The 23,974-nt window shown below is 34.2% G+C and overlaps 2 protein-coding genes across 3 annotated transcripts; both read left to right on the forward strand.

The window, feature by feature from the left end:
- Nucleotides 1-3,588: 3,588 nt before the first annotated feature.
- LOC119632809 (zinc finger protein 250) lies at nt 3,589-8,843 on the forward strand. The gene is made up of 3 exons (XM_038025924.1): nt 3,589-3,778; nt 3,896-4,647; nt 7,881-8,843. The coding sequence occupies exons 1-3, from the start codon at nt 3,589-3,591 to the stop codon at nt 8,841-8,843; spliced, it is 1,905 nt and encodes a 634-aa protein (XP_037881852.1).
- Nucleotides 8,844-22,428: 13,585 nt separating this feature from the next.
- Nucleotides 22,429-23,852, forward strand: LOC119633268 (septin-2-like). 2 transcript variants are annotated; one of them, XM_038026729.1, is made up of 2 exons: nt 22,429-23,452; nt 23,510-23,852. In XM_038026729.1, the coding sequence occupies exons 1-2, from the start codon at nt 22,499-22,501 to the stop codon at nt 23,759-23,761; spliced, it is 1,206 nt and encodes a 401-aa protein (XP_037882657.1). In that variant the 5' UTR covers nt 22,429-22,498; the 3' UTR covers nt 23,762-23,852. The 2 variants fall into 2 exon arrangements, with proteins under 2 accessions (XP_037882657.1, XP_037882656.1); XM_038026728.1 differs by having other exon boundaries at nt 22,429-23,852.
- The last annotated feature ends 122 nt before the right edge of the window (nt 23,853-23,974 follow it).

Raw genomic sequence — 23,974 nt, forward strand, 5'->3', positions numbered from 1 at the left:
GAGTATAGACATCGTTAGAAATCCCGTCAATATTGACAGTTTTTTTTATCAGCTAACCTTTCAATGTTATCATTGGTTACTTCACTTTAACTGTTAACCATATGGCAAAGTATAAGATAATAAATTTTTTTTTTTTTTTTTATTTATTGTCAAACTAATCAACATATGTATGAAATGTGTATTACACGCCTCTCCTTTATAGTGCCACTAATTAGTGTACGTGCTTGCTTTCTGCAATCGTAAACGCACGGACGCACTCACATACTCTTCCTTCTTCGTGAATAATATATCTTGAAAGAGACGAAAGTTGCAAAAATTTGTGCAAGAGTTTCAAAATAGCTTAGAGTTGAACAATTAATGCTTTGGACAGTCAAGTAAGTCAGTGAGAAATTGCAAAGAGGAAAACGGGAAGTCGAATGTGATATCTAGGAATTTAAATCAGTAGCATTTAACAAACTTGCACATAAAACAGCAATAACAACAATAACTGCAACAACGGCAACAACAACAACAACAACAACAACAACGACAGACAAAAACACAACAATAACAATCAACGCGATAAAAACTGACAAAACTCATTTGTTTAAATGTAAAACATGACAACAGTTAAAGATAAAGCACAGGATGATACCGGTACGATGATGACGATCATGGCGATGATCATTATGATGATGCGGAAAATTTTTTTTATAAAATATACACTTGTTACCGCAATCCCAGGAATTAGATATTAAATATGAGCGGCATTAGTCGAGAACGTGAGATCCATCGGGAGCTTACAGTTGCTGCGTCATACCGTTAATTAATACTTGAAATAATTCGAATTCGATTTTGGGAAAAAAGTTGAAAAAGCTTTTCATTAAACATCATATTATTATATACAAAGATTTTTTATTGGAAGAACGAAAGACTACAGTTTTGTTAATGGTTTTAATCTGCTGTATAATGTAAGCGATCTATTCCGGTGTGTGTAAAGCTCCAGCCAATGTAGATCTCTTGATTAAAAAGCTATCTGTGTGGAGATATACGCAACTAGGACCAGACAAAAGGCCTCTCCCAAAGCTGCAGTGCAGATGCATGCAAAAGCGAACTGTTATCTCGACCACCATGCTTTCTCTGAGTTTTCGCCGGGTATGTTCGCCAGGTATGCAGATATATAAAAATCTATATATATGTAGATATGTGCTTGCAAGAAGAAGAAACCTAAAAGTTCACCTATTCATGATAGGGGACCTGAACTGAAACGAAAATTGTGATCTGTTCTAACCTGATTAATTTCCGCTTATCTGGTGCACACTTACTTGGTGCTTTACAAACAGCGTTTGTCAAGTGTTGCTTGGGAACATGTGCAGAGCGTTAATATCTCTTTGCACACTAAAGGTAAGTAAGTGAGACACTATTGTCTTGACTGAACTTGCCCAGCAAGGATATTTGCAGAAGCTTTTAAAAGGCGGTTGATGTTGTGTCATAGTTGTATCTGTTTTGCTCATGCATTGCATGCATTGAAGACATGATTCTGATAATCTTTAAGGTTTCTTTTTAACCCATTCTAAGCTTAGAGAAAGCTATTTGTCTTATCTTAGGTGAAAGAAGTCTTTATAACTAACGCAGCGATCGCACATTTTCAACAACAGCAAATACTCTCACAACGGTCCTACTATTGTCGTCGGAGAAAATTGTACAGATTGCGAACTTAATTTAATTAAACCTATAATCCATCTGCAGTCAAGTGCTACGAATTTTGATAGTATCTTGTCCACTAAGGAAAGTTTTCACTGTTCGCGTTTATTAACACATATATATTTAATTATGTTAAGTTTTCTTCTGCAGCATCTTCTCTTCGTTACAACGGATAAGCAGTTGTTGACAAGTTATTGCGCAACTAAGTTTCTAAGCTCGTGTATGGGGATAAAACCGTTGGCATATGCATGCGGTTAATTTTGTTTAGTGCAAAGATCTCAAAGAATAGATATAACATGTGATGAATTTTTATTATAGCACCTTAATGGTGTAGCATCGTTTTACTGGCAAGTAACTAAAGTGAATTCCGCATAAACATTTTAACCCATATCGCTTAAATACTCTCTTCTTCTACTCTCAAGACTAATGCAACTAAGCTTACAAGCGATTCAATAAAACACGAATGTATATAGAATAATCTGAAATTTTTTCGTTTAAGTATCAATTAAGTACGAAGTAATGAATTTTCAAAAAACTTGATTTTCTTTACATTTTTCTTCAAACTATTTAAATATATTCTAAAAGAAGAAATTTAATAAGAAGTTTTTTTTTTTTTTTTTTTTTTTTTTTTTTTTTTTTTTTTTTTTTTTTAAGGTTTCTATATAAACACGAAAGAAGAAAACTCATCGCCCTATGACTGACATACGGTGTATGGGATATCTTTTAACCCTTTAAACTCATAAAATTGTGGTAATTAAGTAAAATCCAACAACAATAGCTTTAACGTTGTTAACTAAACACACATTTTATTAACGCAATTAATTATAACTGACTACAGAGATCTCAGAGACATGTCCAGACTCACATGTTTATGATATCAGACGCTTAACAGATGAACGCACAAGTTAAGAGTTCCAAAGCCACACACATAACTCTATGCAACAATAATAATAACAAGCATATGATCAGAACGTAACGATGATATACAATATCTAAAAGTAAAGAGAAAAAAAAAAAAATATATATATATATAGAGAGAGAGAGAGAGAAATATAGGGAGAGTAAGAAACAAATGTCGTCGTTAATGCGCCGACGAAAACAAAAAAAGAGTTATAAACGGGAAATAATATACATTTTATGAAACTACAAAAGAAACGTAAATGATGCTATTGCTAATTAACACCAGCAAAGTAAGCAAGCACATCCTTCCGTAAGAAAGAGGGCCGCTGTAATGAAATAGATTAGAAAACAGGCAACGCATGGCGATAAGAAGTGGTAAAAAAGTAAATAACCAAGATCATGAGAATCGAAAAGAGAATGCATTCGATTGGAGAGAGAGAGAGAGAGAGCAAAGAAGCAAAAGAGCTAGACCGAGAGAGAGAGAGAGAGAGAGAGAATAAGATGTGAAGAGATATTTTTAAAGCCGAGAGTTTGTTTTCATTAAAAAGATCGTGCATTGGTTGATTCGGCTTAACCGGAAAAATACGCCTTCAAATGCTACTGCTGTAGAGTTATGCTATCATATATAGTTGTTGTTATTTTAAAAATACTCGATCACCTTTAAGCCACTTTGCCATGTTTTATCTATAGAGTTAACGTTATGTCAACAAGTTCACACATAAAAGGCAAAAAAAAAAAGAAATGTGAGAAGAGAAGCTGTTTTAGTTTTTTGCGTTCTTTAGTTAATTAAAAAAAAAAAAAAACACAAAGAGCCTGTTAAGTGGAGCTCGGTTTTAATTAAACGGCTGCGATTTAATGTGATGTAAGTCCGCTGTCAATATCATAAATGGATCATAACGTATTTTGACGTGTACCTTGAAACGTCGGTTAAACGCGGAATATTTTTTTAAAAAAATTTGCTTTCGTAATAATACGAAAAGAAACGGTGTTTATGTCTCATGTAGAATGAACGATTTGAAGATGGGTTTCAAACATACGCTTTTGGAACGTTTACATGGTTTAGAAATGGCTTTGCCGCATAAATCTAACGGTAATCCAAAGAATATGGAAACGATCAATAATACGCAAGTTACTGATTTCAGTATACAAAGAATTTTAGGAGAAGTTAAAGAGAAAACCTCACAATCAACATCAAGTCCGTTACGAACAACAAAAACTGGAATTTCAGCAGCGACTACATTATTATCAACAGCCTTTCCATCCAATCCTCAGCTAGTGCAACCAGTGCCAAAAAAACCCTTCGTTTGCCCAGATATATTGGATTTATCAAAAAATAAATCTTCTCATAGCCAAGCTCAACCAGTTGTCACAAATCCTCCGACCGCTTTAGAGCTACCGTACTTCAATCCAGCGAACTGTGGAATGTTAAATCCAGGCTTTTTGGCAGCGGTAGCAGCAGCGAATGCTCAAAAATTTTACGCGCAATTCTTTCCGCATATGTTTACTGCCGCCGGGATTTACACAAACAATGCTAACAGCAACTTTAATCGTTTACCACAGCATAATTCTTATGCGAGACGGTATTTTGCTCCTTACATATTAAGTCCACCTATAAATAACGTTACGTCAACTCAACTGCAGCAACGATTAACATCGTCAACCCGTCTCCCCAACTCGGAGCATATATCACAACATCCGGCTTCTTCCAAATTTGTATGTGCACGCAGTAATTGCTTAGACTGTTTAAATTCATTTTACAAGCACTCTTCAGTGACGACTTCATATCCATATAATTCGTCTTTAATGTTTCCTGCGGTTACAACCACATCTGTAAGCACTACGAACACATACCTAGAGAAATCGAAACCAACCACTGATTTAATATTGGAGTCATCCTCAAATCTAGCCTTGACAGCTGCAACCAATATTCAAGTGACTGCAACTAGAAAAGTGTCGTCAAGCAGCGCTTTTGATCCGCCCTCAACTTTAATTTCCAATACCGAAGAAATTAGTTATAAATGCCGAATTTGTGAAAAGGTTTTCGGCTGTTCACAAACGTTACAGGTGAGTTGTAAAACTGGAAAAGTGAACTGAATTTTTAAAAAAGTAAATGAAAGAAAAGCTCTTCTAAAGCCATGAAATTAATATGACAAGGGACATTGGGGAACACAATTATATCTTCCCAGTAAAATATGCAATGGCCTACTCACGAGATATATGCGTGATCAGCTTAAAGCTAAATATCGGTTTGATCGTCCATTGTGTGTTTATCAATCCCAGCTCTTACCGGTTGCTGATATTCTCAAAGTCAAACACATCTGAAGTCTTAATTGAAGGGTTTAGAGACATTTGCTTCAAACTTCTTCGCAATCAACTACAATTAAATTCCGAAAATTTTGATATTTCTTCGTCAATAGACAAGGAATGACGTAGATCTGGTACTTAAAGGAAATTTGATTTCTACATCCGTAATAGTCTTCTTTAGCCTCACTTTGTATACAAGCCATCTACAGCAAATATATGATGACCGTATTATCAATAGGTCGATTAGAGTCATTTTTACTTGAACGATCTGCACGACCTTGATAAATACTTACCGCAAATTTCGGGATAATATCGGTTTTATAAGTCGAAAGTTCACGTATCAACGTAACATTTGTCCAGCACGAGTCTATTTTAAAAATGTTCATAAAACTTCTCGCAATAATTTTTGTTCTCTAAATTGCTAACACTCAACCACCTTGCCTCGCGGAATTTGAGCACAATCTGTCATCGAATGTTTGCTGCTATTTTGTTAATAATCCTATAAAGTGTTAAGTGATTTACATCAATAAGAAAAGCAGTTGAAAAACAGCTTCATTTAACTTTCCTCTTGCAGAGAAAAATGCGAACACATGCAGCAAATGTTGCATATCAAAGACGAACAAACGATACGATAAAGTATGGCAGCAACAATTTAGGTGACGTGTATTTGTCTTCTCGACAAATAGCAAAATACACAGAGAGAAAAATTAAATTTAACGGTACATTTATAAAACATTCAAAAAGCCCCGGGAAGAGTTCATTTCATTCTAATCGCTATACAGCAAGCAAGCACAAGAAGAACATAAGCAAAATATTTGGCCTAACAAATGAATATATGAAGATATATGAAGTCCGTCCATGACAGAAAATGAAATGAATTGGTAATGAAAACTCATGCCACGTGGCCGGAATGAAAGGTATTCAGTTTTATTTGCCGATATGCAAAAATTTTCAGATAAAAGTTCGATGAATGGGATCGAAAAATTATTATCCGACATTTTGCTGATATCGGAACTAGACTTACCATTTGATGAAAAAAGATTGGAGGCAAATGCAAGCTGGAACAATTGATAGCCAGGCACTAAAACTGCATTTCACTAAAAACTGCATAGTAGACTAGGTGACGCGCTGATATTGCCAAAATGGACGACAAAGTAAATTTCAAAAAATAATTGTTATGCTCCGTACTAATTGTGGTACAAGAGCATATTAAGTTTGTGCGGATATATGCGATGCCCCGAAGAAGCTGAAGTAGATCCCCTTTTTATTTTGCCGATCAATTGCGGATTACTTTCTGAACCGATTTGAACCAGTTTGCCCGTTCCGGTGTGTTTAACGTACAGGCCGCAATTTTTTAGATATTTTGATGAAATTTCGTACATTGACGTTTTTGGCCCATGGGTGGGCGTTATTGAAAATGATTTGCATCGGGCTACTCTTTCGATCACTTTCCGTGTAACGCCTTATTTTGAAAAGTAGTTACATGAATAAACGTTTGTGATGGTGTAGGATATTTAATGATGGGCCGTCTCCCACTATAGCGTTCTTACTTGATTTTTGCTTAACAACTCCCAATACCATTACATGTCTAGATATATATATTTTGTGTTTACTATTTTCGAAATTTTTGCGAACCCCACTCTCTCTTCTTTTGCTACGAAAATGTGCCTTCCAAGGCCATTATCCTACCTATATTTTATATCACTTGTGGTGAAGGCACATTAGATTCATGAACACGTATAGAATAGCTTGATATGAACACACACTTTGTTATGTCTACTATATTCTGATCTACAAAGCGATTGTCAGCCGAAGCATTTCTATCGGTCTAACGTCTGTCTTTATTTCTTCAATCTCGAGGTCACTATTTTTGAGATATTTTGATATCCCGAAATGGTTTCATGGATCAAATATGAATGACATTAAAAAAATAATTGGATCGGATCATTTTTATGATAACTCCCTATATAGAAACTGTGGCTATGTAAAAAATCTTTGCGATCTTTAAAGTTCCTCGACAAAAATGGAACATGGGGAACATGGAGACGTGATCATTTCTTGAATCTTCTTCTCCTTAAACATGCATTTAATACTATTCAAATATTTTTCCAATCCAAAATAAGTTTGAATCAAAAGACCAACTGATACTAAATCGATCGGTATAATAAAAGGTAGATATCACGTAAGTTCTTCTAGATGGTACGCATACATCCAAACGAACTTAGTATACCCTTTATCACAAGTGTTGAAGGATATAAGCAGAATTTTTATTTAAATTACGAATGCTTTAAGGAGAACGCTCGTCTTCGTATACAATGATGAAGAAATTAATTGCCATACCTTAACAAGGTCGCATAATAGCATTTGAACATTTAGCAAAATTGTTTTAAGCATTTTTTTTTTTTTTACTGAGTAAATAAGTTATTGCTACTTCTATATGGGTTCTTGACCTTCTAAAAAAACGCCCCTTTAAACGTGAAATAAAATAAGAATAAGAATAAAGAATTGGGAAGGCCTTACGAACAATGCAACAAACTCAAAGAGGAGCATGCGAAACAATGTTGCCTCGTACTTGGATTTTCGGAACTGATTGATATTTACCAAAAACGCGAAAAAAAAAAAACGCTTACCTAATAAACTTTTGACTTTTATTTTATTTTCTGCTTTTTAAACTTCTAAAAAATTAACTTAGGTTTGTTTTTAAATTTAGAAAACTACATTATACAGAGATAATGAGTCGAGCTTACTTAGAACACTCTACCTTCCGTTTGCGTAATAAGAACTGCAATCACTGTTGTTGTTCGAATAGAATTAAAATCGGAAACTATATATAAGTGACAGAAGTTCGATAATAACAATTGACAGAACCAAGGTCGCAGATATCTTATATGAAGGCCTTTCGAAAAATTGACACGAGCAGAACAAGCGAATCTTATAGAAACATGGTGTACTTTTTCTCTCTAAGTCCGATTCGTTGTTTGCTTATTTTTCAGGCGCACGAGAAAACCCATAAATCACCGCGTTATGAGTGCTCCGATTGCGGTAAAGGATTCTCCCAATTGCGCAATTATAAGTATCATTTATCCGTTCATCGAGGTACCAAAGAATTTGCCGCTGAATGTCCAGAATGCGGTAAAACATTTAATGACAAAGGTTATCTTAGCAGTCATATGAAAATACATCGTAATAAGAAAGAATACGAGTGCCCTTACTGCCCGAAATCGTTTAATCAACGTGTTGCATTCAACATGCATGTACGCATTCATACTGGCGTTAAGCCGCATAAATGCGTCGAATGCGGTAAACGTTTCTCGCGGAAAATGCTTTTGAAGCAACACATGCGTACGCATAGCGGTGAAAAGCCATATCAATGTTCGGTTTGTGGCAAATCGTTCGCCGATCGAAGTAATATGACTTTACATCATCGTTTGCATTCAGGCATTAAACCGTTTAATTGTCCCATTTGCCCGAAAGCATTTACGAAGAAACATCATTTGAAAACACATCTGAACTATCATACCGGTTGTAAGCCGTATGTGTGTCCACATCCAAATTGCAATCAAGCGTTTACACAGTCTAGCAATATGCGGACACATGCCAAGAAATGTCAATATAAACCGTTACAATTGCCATATCCGGCGGCAACCAATGCAACGGTTTCAGCGATAAATTCACCAGCCAATGCATTGATGAGCAATACGTTATCATCGTTAGCGATTCATAATAATAACGGTTTGATTGTAAACGCATCAGCATCGACGGCAGCAGCAACGGCGACTTTACAAGCTAACAGCAACATTCCTGTAATACCATCAACGACTTTATCGGCCGGAATTCGGATGTTAAATAGTGCAGCGTCTGCGGCCGCAGTTGCAGTCACTCCGTCAATTGCCGGGCAATCTGCTGCATTTCCGCCTGCTCAACAACCTTTGCTATCTACGCTGCGTCCGTTTTAAACATTTAATTGTCATCCAATTTAAAACTGCCTGACATTTCGAACAACAATTACATTGATGTACAAACAACTTGTGGTAGCATGTTTTTTTGTCTCCTCATTATTTAATGATCTTTTTATTTTTATTTATTTGTTTTTGCTTTTTTTTTTTTTTTTTTTTTTTTTTGTACATTTAAGTGTTTTCTCTTTGCTTCCTCTGTGATATAATTGAATTTCGATTTAATGAAGATTTCTTAAGAAATAAGTGATTTATTATAGGATTAAGTTCTTATCAATGTATGTGTAAATAAAATAAAGTTTGAAGGAAATAATTTAAAAGCTCGGATTTTTGATGAAAACATTAATTGAATGAATTTCTAAATGAAATTCGACCGTTTTTGGATCGATTGATAAATGGCAACGAAAAGTGCTTAGTGTGGTGCGGCAAAAATTCATATTCCAAGATGGATGCAAGCGGCGACAATCAGTGATTGACATTCTACAGAGTAATCTTCTCGTGGAGTTGCAAGAGAATGATTCATGACGCGTGGCTCCAAACTGACCACATAGGTTGCTCCACTCTCTACCATCAACAATCAATGCAATTAAATCACTGAATTGTGGTAGGGTGTCCGAAATTATAATGGGAAACGTGGTCTCTCATAGCGGAAATGGCAAAACAAACACATACATTACCAAAGGCTCGAGAAAGATTGAGAGAGCTTGACTGAGCAATATTAATGCATCCGCCGATTACCGCCTCTTTCACTCTCTGTAGGACTCTTGTTAGCTTACTTGAAAAAAGGCCTACGAAAATTGCTTGGTTTAGTGTGTCGTTGAGAAATCCCAGAAGTAATGGTGGCAAAGATCATTGATCAAATGGCACATACATATAAAAACTATTTGAACTTTGCGCAACAACAAGAACGCCATGAAGTTCAACAATAATAAATATGTTACTATTATTGAAGCACGAAGGAACTGTTATTCTTATGTTCAAAAAATTCGCATACAATTATCACTGTCCTGCGGTGTGAAACCCACAAATTTTGCAAGTTTAGACTGACTGAAAAAGCCAAGGAATAATAACTCTTCTCGACTACATATTCGATTGCTTGTGATCAAGAAATGGTCACAATTCTAAGAAGATCAATACTTTAGTCCTGATTACTGTGATTTCGGCAATTGAAAGTTAGTTGTATGCTACTATGAAAAAATGCCGCGAAAATTCCTCTCGCACCACATCTTGGTTGAAACGTATTTTTTTGGCACATAAGTAAGACATTAAGTTGGCAAAAACTCCTTGCCTGAATAAAAGGCAAAGTTCATCGCTTCCGCTTGCTTTCTTCTAATACAACAACTAAAGCAGACCCTCACGACCATGGCGCATATAAGCTGTTATTTTTGATGCCTCGAAGATTTTCGGAAACATTTTTTCAAACAATTTCTTACGAATTGGAAAATTTTAAACAAACTCCGTGTCTAACATTTTGATTCATCCAAAATTGCACTCAACGCGATGTGTACAAATAGTTTTCCCTGTAAAGTCATCTGTTCGCCATGTTTGGATGCCGAGGCAACAACCAAGCATGTTATGAAACGGAGAATATGATTGGAAGCAGGATTTTATCGAGCAATCTGTCCCGCCATATGTTAGAGTGCGACAATGGTTGTCAAAGATGACTATAGGGCTATGATAGTCGATTTGAGAAGATCAAGACGCAGTACACAGGCCACGCGTAACGATTTGAAGTAAGGCTCATCCCGTGTGTTTCGTGTGCACACTTCGTGAAAGCTAACTCTTGTATTAATTATTTATGTACTTAGGCGACGACAATTTGAATATTGACAGAATCGAATGAAATAACGTATGAATGCTTCACCGATTACTATTAATGCGATCTCCTTATTTAAATGTAGCCTCGAATGGTTAAAATGATTCCCCATCAGGGGACAAGGCCTTCAAAGCATTTCCCCTAGTTAAAAAGAAAGCTTTTCCATTCAGGACATTTCTTAACTGTGCTTTTCCAAAATAAAAAATCTCTATATATATAAAGAATATAAAGAATGACAGTATCTTTATTATTGGAAATATTAGACAAGTATTAAAAGTGCAGTAATTCAAACTCACGGTTATCTAAATATAAAGAATTAATAAAAGTAAAAGCAAAAAATATTTTGACAACTGTTTGACTTTACCATTTGACTCGACAAATTCCGTTTAGCGACTCACACTTGTTTCTTTGCAATGTTACTTCATTCGTTTAACTGCCCGCTATTCAACTCTCCACTGTCTAGTGCACTTCTAAATGTCTACACTTTACGCGTATGGATGGCTTCACTTGCCAAATCGATTAACTCCATTTTTGGAATTTTATTAAATTTTAATATCAAAGCACTTCATTAGCTGCTAACTGTACATATTCAAAACGAATTTCTCTAATAATAAGTATTAATGCCACTAAATGACAAAATCATTTGGCCACTGAATAATAAATAATTTATTTACAATATTTTGTAATTTTTCTCAACTCCTTGTTTAATGGATTTAATCGATTTGGCAAGTGAAGCATCCTTACATCGAATGTGTACAGCTTGAATACCCCAACAGAGGAAATTTGAACTAAGCAATGGTTTGCTCTATCGGCTGTGTTTAGTCCGTGTGTCTTCGTACAAAAGCTTTTAAGTGAAAGCCTATATCGAAACTGGCTGCCCAAGCCTTTGATGAAAAAAACAAAAGAAAAAGTTTATTGGTGCGAAATCGAGAATAGTACTAAATGGATCTACCATGAACTACTGCAGATGTTAGTGGCAATAATTTTGTCTTTTTCTTTTTTTTTTTTGTGATACGATATTCGCATAACACAATGATGGTCGGAAATAAATGAGGAAAGAGAAATGGAGACGAGGATGCAGCCTAGTTGGTGTATATAATTCGTAACAGTTACTCCTTTACCGGCTGAGTATCCACTACAACTACGCTCGTAGTAAATTGTACCTCAATGAGATTTGAAAGCGCGTACACTGACCTGGTGGCGGCGATTCTCACCTACACACTTGCTCATATTGCCTGAAAGGTGAAAGCACAATTGACCAAAGGCAGACCATAAGCAACGAAAGCTTTTCATCTTATCTCTTTTCTTTTGACCTTGTTTTTTAATCTTAATCTTGTCTTTTTCTGACGTTAATTTCAAACAAGGAAAGCTATTGATTTATTAATTTGTGTAGAAGAAGAAATTGCGAAAGTAAAATCGTTTAATTCTTAGACTTAACACTTGTCATTCAACATATACACACACATTTAAAATATAATTAAACATAGCGTATGCCGTACATCGGTATATATTTCTTAGAAAATCTTAGAAAAAACCACGATTTCGTTTCCCAACTAATACATGCATTATACAATACAATATTCTTCTTATGTTCGTAATATGAGTGAAGGGCGAAATAACTGAGAATATCTGTTGGAATTTTGCTTTATGAAATTGCATATACCCTCAGTAGTAGTAGCTTTCATCGAATCTACGCAAAAAGTTAAGATATGTTTGGCATTTTTCCATTTATATTTAAATGGTTGGCAGATGGCAGATACCAATTAAATACTTTGTCCTTGTATAGAACTAAACAAATATTCCCACACCTAGAAGTACTGTTTGTGCACTTAATTAAATTAACTCCGATATAATGCCGTAAAAGCATCAAAAGGCCGAGAAGGAAAAAAAAACCGATTTATTTCTTCTTGGGACATGTTTTAATGTCTACATTAAGTCTTAACATAAACCACTTACATAAGTTTAAAATTGTTAACAATTTTGATTAAAATAATTACGTGGCTAAGTCGATATCAACGACATCAACGGCGGCAAAGCATCAATTATTTCATCATCTTCGATTGTCGACAAGGTTTCAACACAATTTTCAATGCTTTCCTAATAGAAATCATAAATCCAACGCTAAACCATAAATCCTCGGCAATATTCTGTCAATTTCTTGAATGTCAATTAAGGCTTATATAAAAGAGAAAAATACAGATGACGATGAAGGCGAAGAAGAAGAAGAAGAAAATGAAAAACGAATAAAACAAATAATAAAAAAATAAAAAGTAATAACAACAATGCCAACAAAAACAAATTCTTCTTTTCTTTAACTTCATGATCAACTCACTGTAAGATTTTAAAAGGGTTTTTTTAGCAGCGTGCGTATGGAAAGGATAAGAAAAAAAAAAAAACGCTAAGAAACAAGTGATCGATCATGTTGCTGTTGTTATAAACAAGCAAACGAAATAATGTCTACTGTAAAACGTGTTCATAAATATTGACAATTTATAAAGCGTTCGACAGCCAATTGACAGCTAATTGACAAGTGACAAAAACCACAAAAACAAATTGCGCACGTGACGCCAAACACCACCACCACCACCACCTCCAGCACCGTCAAGATGACATACGCTGTGTTTTTGTTTTTGTTATTTCTTTCTTTTTTTTTTCTAGGTGTTTTGTCGGTTAAGCATGTCCAAGCATTTAACCGCTTTTGCATTACGCTAAAGAAAAATCGGCTTTTGCTACCAAAAGCTGTTGAGAAAGTTCAGGCAAGAAAAAAAGAGGCCGAATTGCATAGCGTAGCAAGTTCTCTTAAACAAGTTTTTCTTAAGAGTGTATACGTTTTGCAAAGCATCCGCGTATATGTGTGTTCGTTTGTTTGTGTTTGTGTGTGCGTTTGCGCGTTTGTTTGTGTACGTTGTAATGTTAGGGGACGTGCATGAATGTTCTGCTGTTGTTGTTGTTGTTGTTCGCACAGCACCATATATTAAACTTGCGACTTGCGCGCATTTAGGCTTTGTTGTGTGTGAAGTTAGTAAATTTAATCGATTGCTCCTTTGAGTATTGATTGTGTTTTCTTATTATTATTATTATTATTATTAAATGGTTGTTGATTGACTATGCGACTTGATGTGTATGTCTGACTATAAATGTATGTGTATATGTGAATGCCTATGTGTATATGTATGTGTATACATATATATATATATATATATATATATGCGCTTTATAACGAATATTTTCTTAATTGGCTTAATCAGTTAAAGCATTTCAAATGTGTTAAATAAAATGTATACATATGTGAAGGTGTGAGTTTTTTTTTTTTTTTTTCCTTCTTTTTATTTATTTTTTTCTTCTTTTTTTTTAAATTAATTAAAACCAATTAGCAAAGAAAACGAATATTTTGCATTTAATTACCTTCGAAAATTGCTGGGAATCTTTTTCCTCTTTTCTCGTTTGTCGTTTTTTTTTCTTTTTTTTTTCTAATTTTTATATTATATATATATATATATAAAATATTTGAATTTGTGTTACTTTCAAATTTTTGCAAATTTTTACAAATTTTCAATTAAAAAAAAAAAGCACACGTTTTTCATTTCATTATTATATGTGTTTTCGTTTTACCAAAAACCGTCATATTTTAAACTACAGTTAGAGAAGAGCTATCTGCTCATTATCTTTAGTCGTAAACTAAACAATATTCAAAATGTCTTTCATTTCAAGCAAACGTTTCAAACGTTTTCTACCCAAAAACAAAAAAAAAAAAAAACAATGATAGTTTTAAGTATGTATGTGTTTGTACATACATATCGGTCATATGCATGTTTGCCCCAAAGCAAAGTAATACAAACGAGATGAGGTTGTCGAGATTTCACAAAATTTCCTCTAAATGTTTTATGTGTTATTTTTAATTACTTTTAATGTTGACCCATAAGTAAGCAAAAAAAAAAAAAAAAAAAAAAAAGTATATATATATACAAATAAAAATGAAATAAAAGAAGAGCATAATATATCCCGTAAATACATAAAGATAAACGTACATACAAACCTAGACCCGCTCGTCTTCCTTTGTTTTATTTCATCTGTGGGTTAGCCTTAGTAATAGTGATGAAGTTAACGTTAACGTTTGCTTTGCTAGTAGCAGGTGAATTACCATGAAAATCAGAAAACACAACATTCGAGATGGTTTTGTTCGCGGAAATGATCTTTGCTTTGTTATTATTATTTATTTAAATCATTTTTATATTATTATTAATTAAGACGAAGAATAAAAGAAACTAAGAATTCGGCTTTGGCCGAATCTCTTGTACCCACCACAATTATCTAAAACCATAATTACAAGTACATTTAAACCAGTGCTAATCAGAACACCGCAGGCGTTGAAAATACGCTGGAATCGGAAAATGTTCCCAGAACAAGTTGAAGATCGTTTTGTAGGCTGCTTTCGCTAGAGACGTACAGACGTATGCAAATTTTCATCGTTTTCTAGTTTAAACTTTTTACACAAAATTTGGCAAATTACTTCTTAACTGTTTCATAGCTTACGGCGTTTACACTTCAAGCCAACTAAATCATTTCCGTGGCGTTAGCTGCACTGTTTCCCAGTTTATTCCGGATAGAAACTGAAGGGAACGTAGTACTTTACATTAAACAACACCAATATGTAAGTACAGATGTCTCTGTATGTTTTACGCGGATACACGACCGTAAAGGTTTAATCATGATGCTCGATAGCACACGAAATGTAAGAGTTGTTAGTCCTTGATTTTCAGATAGCAATATGCAAATGACCGTGTCCGCTCCCCCTCCCTCGGGTGGACGGTGAAACCTATCTAGAACCTCCACCTTTTTATGGGTCGAGCGTCCGGTCACCGGACAACGCTTGAGCAAAGACGCTTTGACCGTCATGAAACTCTCCGAAGAGCCGTTCCCACTGTCAGGCTGAAACAAGTTTCAGAGGCTTACCATAAAGAAAAGCCTCTAGGCAAGACTCCTCAGCAAGGCTTGTGTCAGAAGAACTCCATAGGGTTTGCGCAGTGTGTCCAGGTCAACGTTGACATCTAGTTTCGGCAACATTTTTATTGGCAGAAATTAGTTGAAGCATTTGTAGAATTGAGTGAGTTGTTTGAAGGTACGAAAATTAATTGAGTTTATGTGTGCATGTGTGTTCTTTTACGTGCATTTTGATTTTCGGACAAGTATTTTGTCCATAACAGTGCAGGTGAATTTCGAAATATTATTCAGTTTTTCAATGGCTCCGGCACTTATTTTAACCGAAGTCACTTTACGCCAAATTTCGAAAGCCGTCCCTCACATGTTTCTCTCAATTCTTTTTAAGCCGTTCCCTTTTTCGGACATATAGGCTTCCTTATATATATAATATGAAATGGGAAATCACCAAAATCGCTAACATATACACAAAGTTTTATTATATTTTAAAAGAGGAGAAGGAAAAATTAATTTTTTAATTTATTCCATTTTGCAAATTTTGAAGAAATTTTGTACATTGACGTATAGAGAGGGATGGTGTTATTTTTACATTTACTCGCCATAAAAAACCTGGTTCGAAAGACGTCTTTCTATGAAAGTCAAATAAAAACACTATCGTGCATCATCTGCCCTCCTATCACTATATTGAATACTCTACAGTTATTCATATCACGACCAAAAATACAATCACAAAATAAGGCTTAATATGAGAAGTAGTCGAAGAAACGGTTCGATCTGAGCCACTTTTCAATAGCGTTCCCCTTTGAACCAAAATACATCGTTGTACCAAATTTTATTAAAATATCTCCAAAATTGCGACCTTTAGCTTGAACAAAAGAGTAGAAGACTTACAGGCGGACAGAGAAGCTTAATATAATAAAAGGTGGGTCCCCTCTTAAGTCCTTCTACTTGTTGGAGATATCCGCATAAATTGCCTTGCCCTTGTACCGCAAGTGATATAGGATATAAAAAGAAGATTAGCTTCCAGCTATAAGGCTTTGTAGCCTCTTAGAAGTTAAGTACTAGTGTTAATTATATAAGTGGTTTTGCAAGAGTTTGTGTAGTTTTAAAAAGTTTAACATACTGGATGTAGAGACAGAGTATAATTTCTTATGGTCGAGATTTAGAATGATGGAAGAGTCGACTCCCTAACTTATGAAGGCATAGGGAAGGCATAGAATAGATGAAGAGGAAAATTATTATTTACACAGCAGAAGAAGGAGCAATCTATGGGTATATTGCTGTCAATATAACGTTGATGGGTGATGTTGTGGGATTCTAATCATAATCTAATTAACTCGAAAATGTGAAGCACTTCAACTTTACAGTTTGTTAAACATTCACCAATGGAGAAGTTATTTTGATTTATTGACCTGTATCGAGGTGAAACTTTTTTCCACCATAAATCTTGAATATGGCAATCAATGAAATTATTGGTAATCGGCAATGTGACAATGCAAACGAAAGGACCAATTTAACTAATTTGTTTGGAAAGTCATTCCCGGGAATATTTACATGGCTAGGAATCCACATCAGATGGATATCAAAATTTTCAAAGATATTAAGTTCCTAATACAAGAGGGATAATAGCCATTATAACTGGCCTATATTTTTTTTATAATGCCAACAGCAGAAAATGAGTGAGCATAAATTTTGTTTCCTTTGTTTCAAATTGCTCTGGTCAATGCAGAAAGCATAGTAACAATCTCAGCAGAAAATATGGCGGACTAGCTGAGAAGCAGGGAGAGAATTATTAGATTATTGGCAGAGACTATGCTAAAGCCTATCCCAGAATCTTTTTTAGATCCACTAGTGAAAATAGATTTGCAATCCTTAAAGTTGAGTTGTTTTTCATTAAATATGGAATGGAAAACTACGAAGCGGGTTGAAATTCTAAAACAGTATTTTCAGATATATGAAAATATATGTGGATGAGCAACACTTTTCATGCCCCTATTACGTGAACATTCTTAGAAAAATCAGCCTGCATATGATAATAAAGTCTTATAAAAGCTGGCAGTTTCCTCATGATCACTGCTCCATCTCTAAATCGGACTGACCGCGGAGGCAACCATTTTCACAAAAACACTTCAAATAACTCTAAGATATGCGGCAAATCCCCTACATGCCATTCACACTTTTTTTCCTTTCGCCACATCTGGCAAATACAGGTGTTACTCGCTTAACACGATACAACAATTATAAATATTATGATGCGGTTTCGATACAACATGATTTCAAAATATCGAATATGGTTTTTTTGAATTGATTTTTGCTATGATTTTTATATCCATTATCGACGGACGGGAGACCTCACCAGATGTATATATGCTCGATAAACATCCGAAATCTTGAATCGATTTAACCATTATAGGGTATGAAAATTTAAATTTTTTCTATACCATTATAAGGCGCTTCAAAAATCCCCCAAAATATATAAATTCTTGACCAGTTTCAAACTCGGATTGCATCTAAGCATGTTTGTCTGTTCGTCTGTCCATCTGTCTGTCTGCTGATTTGTGTTAAACATCCTCTCGTTAATATCGCCTACAAAGTTGCAAAAGAACTTGAAAATGACCTAAACTTTTCAACGCCAATACGCCAAAAACTGAAAACATTTTTGCTTTTCATGTATGTTGCTTCTTACTCATAAAGTACAAGACATACGCCATATAAAATTCTCTACATTTTTCTTATTCTGAAAATCGAAAAAATCATCTGCGTCCATCCAACATTACAGGGTATAAAGGTATAATTCTCTCTCTTTGTTTTCTTTTTAAGAATAACAGTGATGAGCAGAAAAGATTCGGTGACGAATTTTCTTACTTTTTTATTTATTTATATATTTGAAAAGAAATTTTAAAAATTAAAAAAATTTTACAATTTAAGATTTGATTTCGATACAAGACGGTACATATTGCACTGATTTACATTGGATACAACGCAAACAAGTTTTCGATGCAATCCGATATATTATTATTATTATTATTATTATTATTTTAATTTTAGACTAATGAATTGAATTCTTAGATTAAAAAAAAGACATTGAGCACTAGCAACACAGGCTATCGGCTCTAATTTAAATAAATGGATATTAGATAATAAGCTTAGTAGTATTAATAAAGTAAAATATTGAATTGATATTCTGTTCTGAAGCTGATTGTAGAATGTTCAAAGGGTTAATCGTTCCAAATGCAATACTTCTAGCCCAGGACAATCCGATATATATTTTTTGTTTTATGTTATATCTGAGCTTAAATTTTATTATTCTGTATGATATTTTAATTGGAATGAGAAAATAAAATAGTTTCATATAACACGGTTTAGGCATAGTTCGTACTAACCGTGATAAGCGGATGATGGCTTTATATGCAATTTCATACATATTGTAAAGGCCGCAAACGATGCCAACATTTGAAGAGAGTATTTATTGAAAAAATATGCGCCGCACACTGGGGATAACTAGTTCGAAGGTTATCCATTAAATTATGTATCGGAAGCGGTATACGAAGTGTTGTTGGGAAAATTTTGAATTTCCACTTCGTTGCGATGTGTCAGCTACTATTGAAAAAAATTGCAGTTCTTTAAAGAATTATTTTTCGATGTATGCACACCTTTTCTGCAGTTGTACTTGCCACTCCTTCATGCTGCGTTTTTATTGAAAGGGAAAAATAACACGCGGTTTGCTTGTAGGAGGAAAACAGCCGGAAAGCCTTGGAAAACTTTAACGTTTGCTTCATAATAATTAGTTAACGCATTTTAGGTACAAGTGGTTTTTATAAATTTTTTCTTAAGATAAAGCTCTGGGCGTCGTTAAACCACTTACAGGTTTGCCAAAAGCAAAAAAGAAGCATAAATTTGAAAAAAAAAAAAACCATAAACCAAGTCTTTAATCGACTCCGACTGGCATTTGGTGACTGACTTCGAAATAGATTTCTTCAATATGTCTTATTAACTCAAGTGTAAACATAACACTCTTCAAAACTCTCAAGCAGACAGATATGGTCTATTCAACTCCGTATCCCACATTGGTTAAGAGTACATATGCTTCATGTGTCTATTTCTTTACGGCGAGCGTAATGACAAAATTGATATACCTTCATCGTTCAGTTGTGGATATAAAAATGTGCACAAATAAATATTTACAGGAGAATGTGGCAACAGGTGCATAATTACCTGGAAACGTTTTTAGATTTTTAAAGAAAAAACTCGTGCGCTCTTTTTATTTAATATTTTCTATTTTTTTTTTTTTTAATTTTTTTTTTTTCTTGCGAAGTACCATTTCTTTAACGTTAATGATAAAAATTATACATAATTGTTGTGTTTATGTATGTTCGGCCTTAACACCATCATCATTGTATCATAGTACAGCGACCTAATAGTCCTTATGGTTCGCAATTACGACTAAAAGCAATGCTTGTGTCATACGAAACCAATAAAAACTATCTCATATATAGAAAGCTTTACACAAAAAAAAGCAGTTATGGTAGATTTAGATTTTGCAACACACAATAAAAAAAAAAACCCCACTTACACTCTACTCACTAGTATGTTTTAATTTGAAATAACTTTAATTTATAGAAAAAAGAAAAAAAGAAAAAAAACGACAGCAACATATAAACGTTAAGCAACGAGCCAGCTTTGTACAGATGTGGATGCCGGCTATTTTAAGGTATTTTAAGGTAAACTTAAAGCATTTTTGTGTCAATCACACATAACTTGTGCAAGTGTTTTTGTTAACAATTCAACAATTAAACAGTTACACATGAAGAGATAACAATGACCAGTTTTACAGATGGATAATGGAATAGACCGCAGACCGCGATCTATGCACCCATTCACCACTCTTCTCACTGTTATCTTATGAGACACAATGCAATATAAACTGAAATGTTTTTTCGCAAGAAAATCTTGCATCCATAGTTCAAATCATACTTTAGATAAATATTTTTCATAAAAATATTTATTTAACGATTAAATGAATGAAATATTCCATTACGAGCATATAAAGTGAAGAATCTCTTTTAGTGTTTCGTAAACTCTTTTCACTTATCATGGTATGTGCGCAATGTATTTTAAATGCACAACAACAACAACAACAACAACAAAAATTATAAGGCGGAGTTTGACTTCGTTAACGTCAAATCCAAGAGGCGGAGCATAATAAGCAAACATATCCAAGTATATATCATGAGAATGTATTAGTTTATTAGAGCCATATTTTATATCTTTTATTTACCTGGTATTGGTATCAGTTTTAAAGTTTATGCAAATTATGGGAAACAAATAAAGATGGAGATTATCGAGGAAAACTGGTTTTTATTCTATATTCGTTGGTTATAGTAGAATTTTAGATCTACTATCACATGCTCTATAACAATTTTAAGTTATTTAATTATCTTAAACGAATATGAGAAAAGCATTCAATATTTTCAATTTTTTTTAGAAAGACAACTTATTTACTTCTCTTTTTAAAAGAGAAAGATAATTTATTTTTAATGGCCGCTCACTTGAATAGAGCGGAATCATGCATTTTTAATGCAAGCCCAATAACACTCAGGCAATCTTCAATTCAGTACGTGCAAGTGTGACTCGTTATCGCCTATTTCGTTACTTGCGCAGGCAGCCTTAACATTCGCATTTAATGCATAAACGTTTTTTACAATTATTGGAAACTTAGCTGATGGACTCAGTTTACGTCCAACATGTATTTTCTTCTGTTTTCGTTTTCACTTTAAAGTTTGTGTCTAAAAACGTTTTAATTTCCTAGTTCTTCATGATTTCTTGCAGTATTTACATGAAGCCTAGAATTACACACAATATCGTAAAAAGGTAAACGGCAGATATTGATTTGGAATTGTACGACATTTGAAATTGTACGACATTTATACAACGCTGGTTTTAATATTGCAATTATTTATCGATTGTAAATTGCGCTCTAGTGCAGAACAATTCAAACACATATCGAGATCTTATTTTTACTATTCATTTATAGAATTTTTAAATGTTGCCTTCTTTGACTCCAATTCCTCCTCTCAGTGTCATTTCACATGAAATGTCCTCCCAGAAAATAGCCCTCTTTCTGACAGCCTGATAATTGATTACCGTTAATGTTATAAAGCCTTCGCTTTTTCACAAAATTCCACTCGCTTTGTAAGGTACTACTATGCAGCTAAAATTTTCAACAACATTCTGCTGCCAACATGTATCCAAAAAAGAAATATTGATAAAACCCAGTCAGGAAAAACCCTATTTCTGTTATCAAAACAATACAATACCTTCATAGATATGGCACCGTTCTTAATAACGTTTCTAATATACCCCACTTGACAATTGGCATACCGTAAAGACAGCTACTACCAAGTGCCAGAGAAATTTTACTATGCCTCTGATATATAAAAAAAAACTCTCATAATCAAAATCCTTTAAATCACTGTCGGAGTCATTATTCAGATCTTGCAAGATGGAAATGCCCTAATGGGCTAACGAGTTGTCAGTCTGATGTCAAAATCCATAAGAAAATGATCGAATTCTCACCGAGTGCCACCTGCGACATTTGCAATATAAGAGAATTGACTGAAATCTGTAACTGTAGTAAATTTGAAAATATAAGAAGTTCTCTTCAAACGTTCAATATATATAATATGATTTCTTGAATGCTTACAACGATCCTCACCCCAAATACTTAACTTTATTTCATTAAAAATGCAAATACGTCACTGTAATTACATTAAACGTAATATTTACTACTTTTTTTCTACAACTTTGTTACTTTAAATACATGTTTCTATTAAATTTTTGATTTTATATTTTTTTTTACCTTAGTCATATCCAAAAAGCGACGAAAAAAAAGAAATAAAATACAATGTGCTCATCAGCAATTCTGCCGAAGCCGCCTTTAGACACTATACGTAGCCTTAGTCCTAGTGGTCATGTGGGATTTGACTCTTTGCCGAATCAGTTAGTTAACGGAAGCCTCCAAAATGGTTTCGTTTTCAATGTGATGTGCATTGGCGAGACAGGTTTAGGAAAATCTACCTTAATGAACACCTTATTCAATACCAGCTTTGAATCAACGCCTTGTGAGCACACATTGCACACTGTTAAATTGAAGGCCCACATGTATGAATTGCAAGAGAACAATGTTAAATTAAAACTAACCATTTGCGATACTTTGGGCTATGGCGATCAAATTAATAAAGCGGACTCCTTCAAGGCAGTGATAGATTATATTGACGTGCAATTCGAGAGCTATTTACAAGAGGAATTAAAAATTAATCGTTCCTTAAAGGATTTCCATGACAGTCGCATACACGCCTGTTTATACTTTATTTGTCCTACTGGTCATGGATTAAAGACATTAGATTTGTTATGCATGAAGGAATTAGATAGAAGAGTTAATATAATACCCATTATAGCCAAAGCAGATGCTATAACGAAGAGCGACTTACAGCGTTTTAAGGCATCCATTATGGAAGAGTTGAATAAAAATAAGGTTAACATTTACGAATATCCAACGAATGACGACGGCCAGACGGATGTTAATCAAAATATGAACAATCATGTACCTTTTGCAGTCGTGGGTAGCAATGAATTTGTTAACGTTGGCAATAAGCAAATGCGTGCTCGTCAATATCCTTGGGGAATAGTGCAAATTGAGAATGAAAGTCATTGTGACTTTGTGAAATTACGGGAAATGTTAATACGTACAAATATGGAAGATATGAGAGAACAAACGCATACCATACATTACGAGCTTTATCGTCGGAAACGTTTAGGAGAAATGGGGTTCGGGGACGTTGAAATGAAAACTAAAGCGGTATCTTTTCAACAAGCTTTTGAAGTGAAAAGATCTATACATCTTTCTGAGTTACAGGCAAAGAAAGAAGAGGTTCTTCAAAGGCTTGAGCAGCGCCGCATTACAAAAGATAATCAGCTGAAAGAAATGCAGCTGGAATTACAGGCAAAATCTGAACAACTAAACAAGGAACATGAAGACGACAAACGTAAGCTGGAGGAAGCTCGAATTAAATATGAAGAAGAGTTTATAGATTTTAGCAACCGCAAGATTCAATTCAATAGTGCCTGCCAAACCATGACTATGGGCAAGAGAGGCCATAAAAAGTGACGTATCCGAATTAGTTATACTACTTTAACTCGTACATTTTCTACAGTTGTTTTTATAGAAACAAATAATTAATGATTTTTATTGAATAAACTTGTCTCGTTTTCTACTTTTCACAATAAATTTGAAGAACTCGTAATCATTAAAGAAACAGTTTAGCCGCAATAGTGAAGAAGATGTTAACTTTCTTCTCAATAAATCCTCCCAATTGAAATT

Source organism: Glossina fuscipes, unplaced genomic scaffold, assembly GCF_014805625.2.
Source record: "Glossina fuscipes isolate IAEA_lab_2018 unplaced genomic scaffold, Yale_Gfus_2 2, whole genome shotgun sequence".
Classification (NCBI taxonomy): Eukaryota; Metazoa; Arthropoda; class Insecta; order Diptera; family Glossinidae; genus Glossina; species Glossina fuscipes.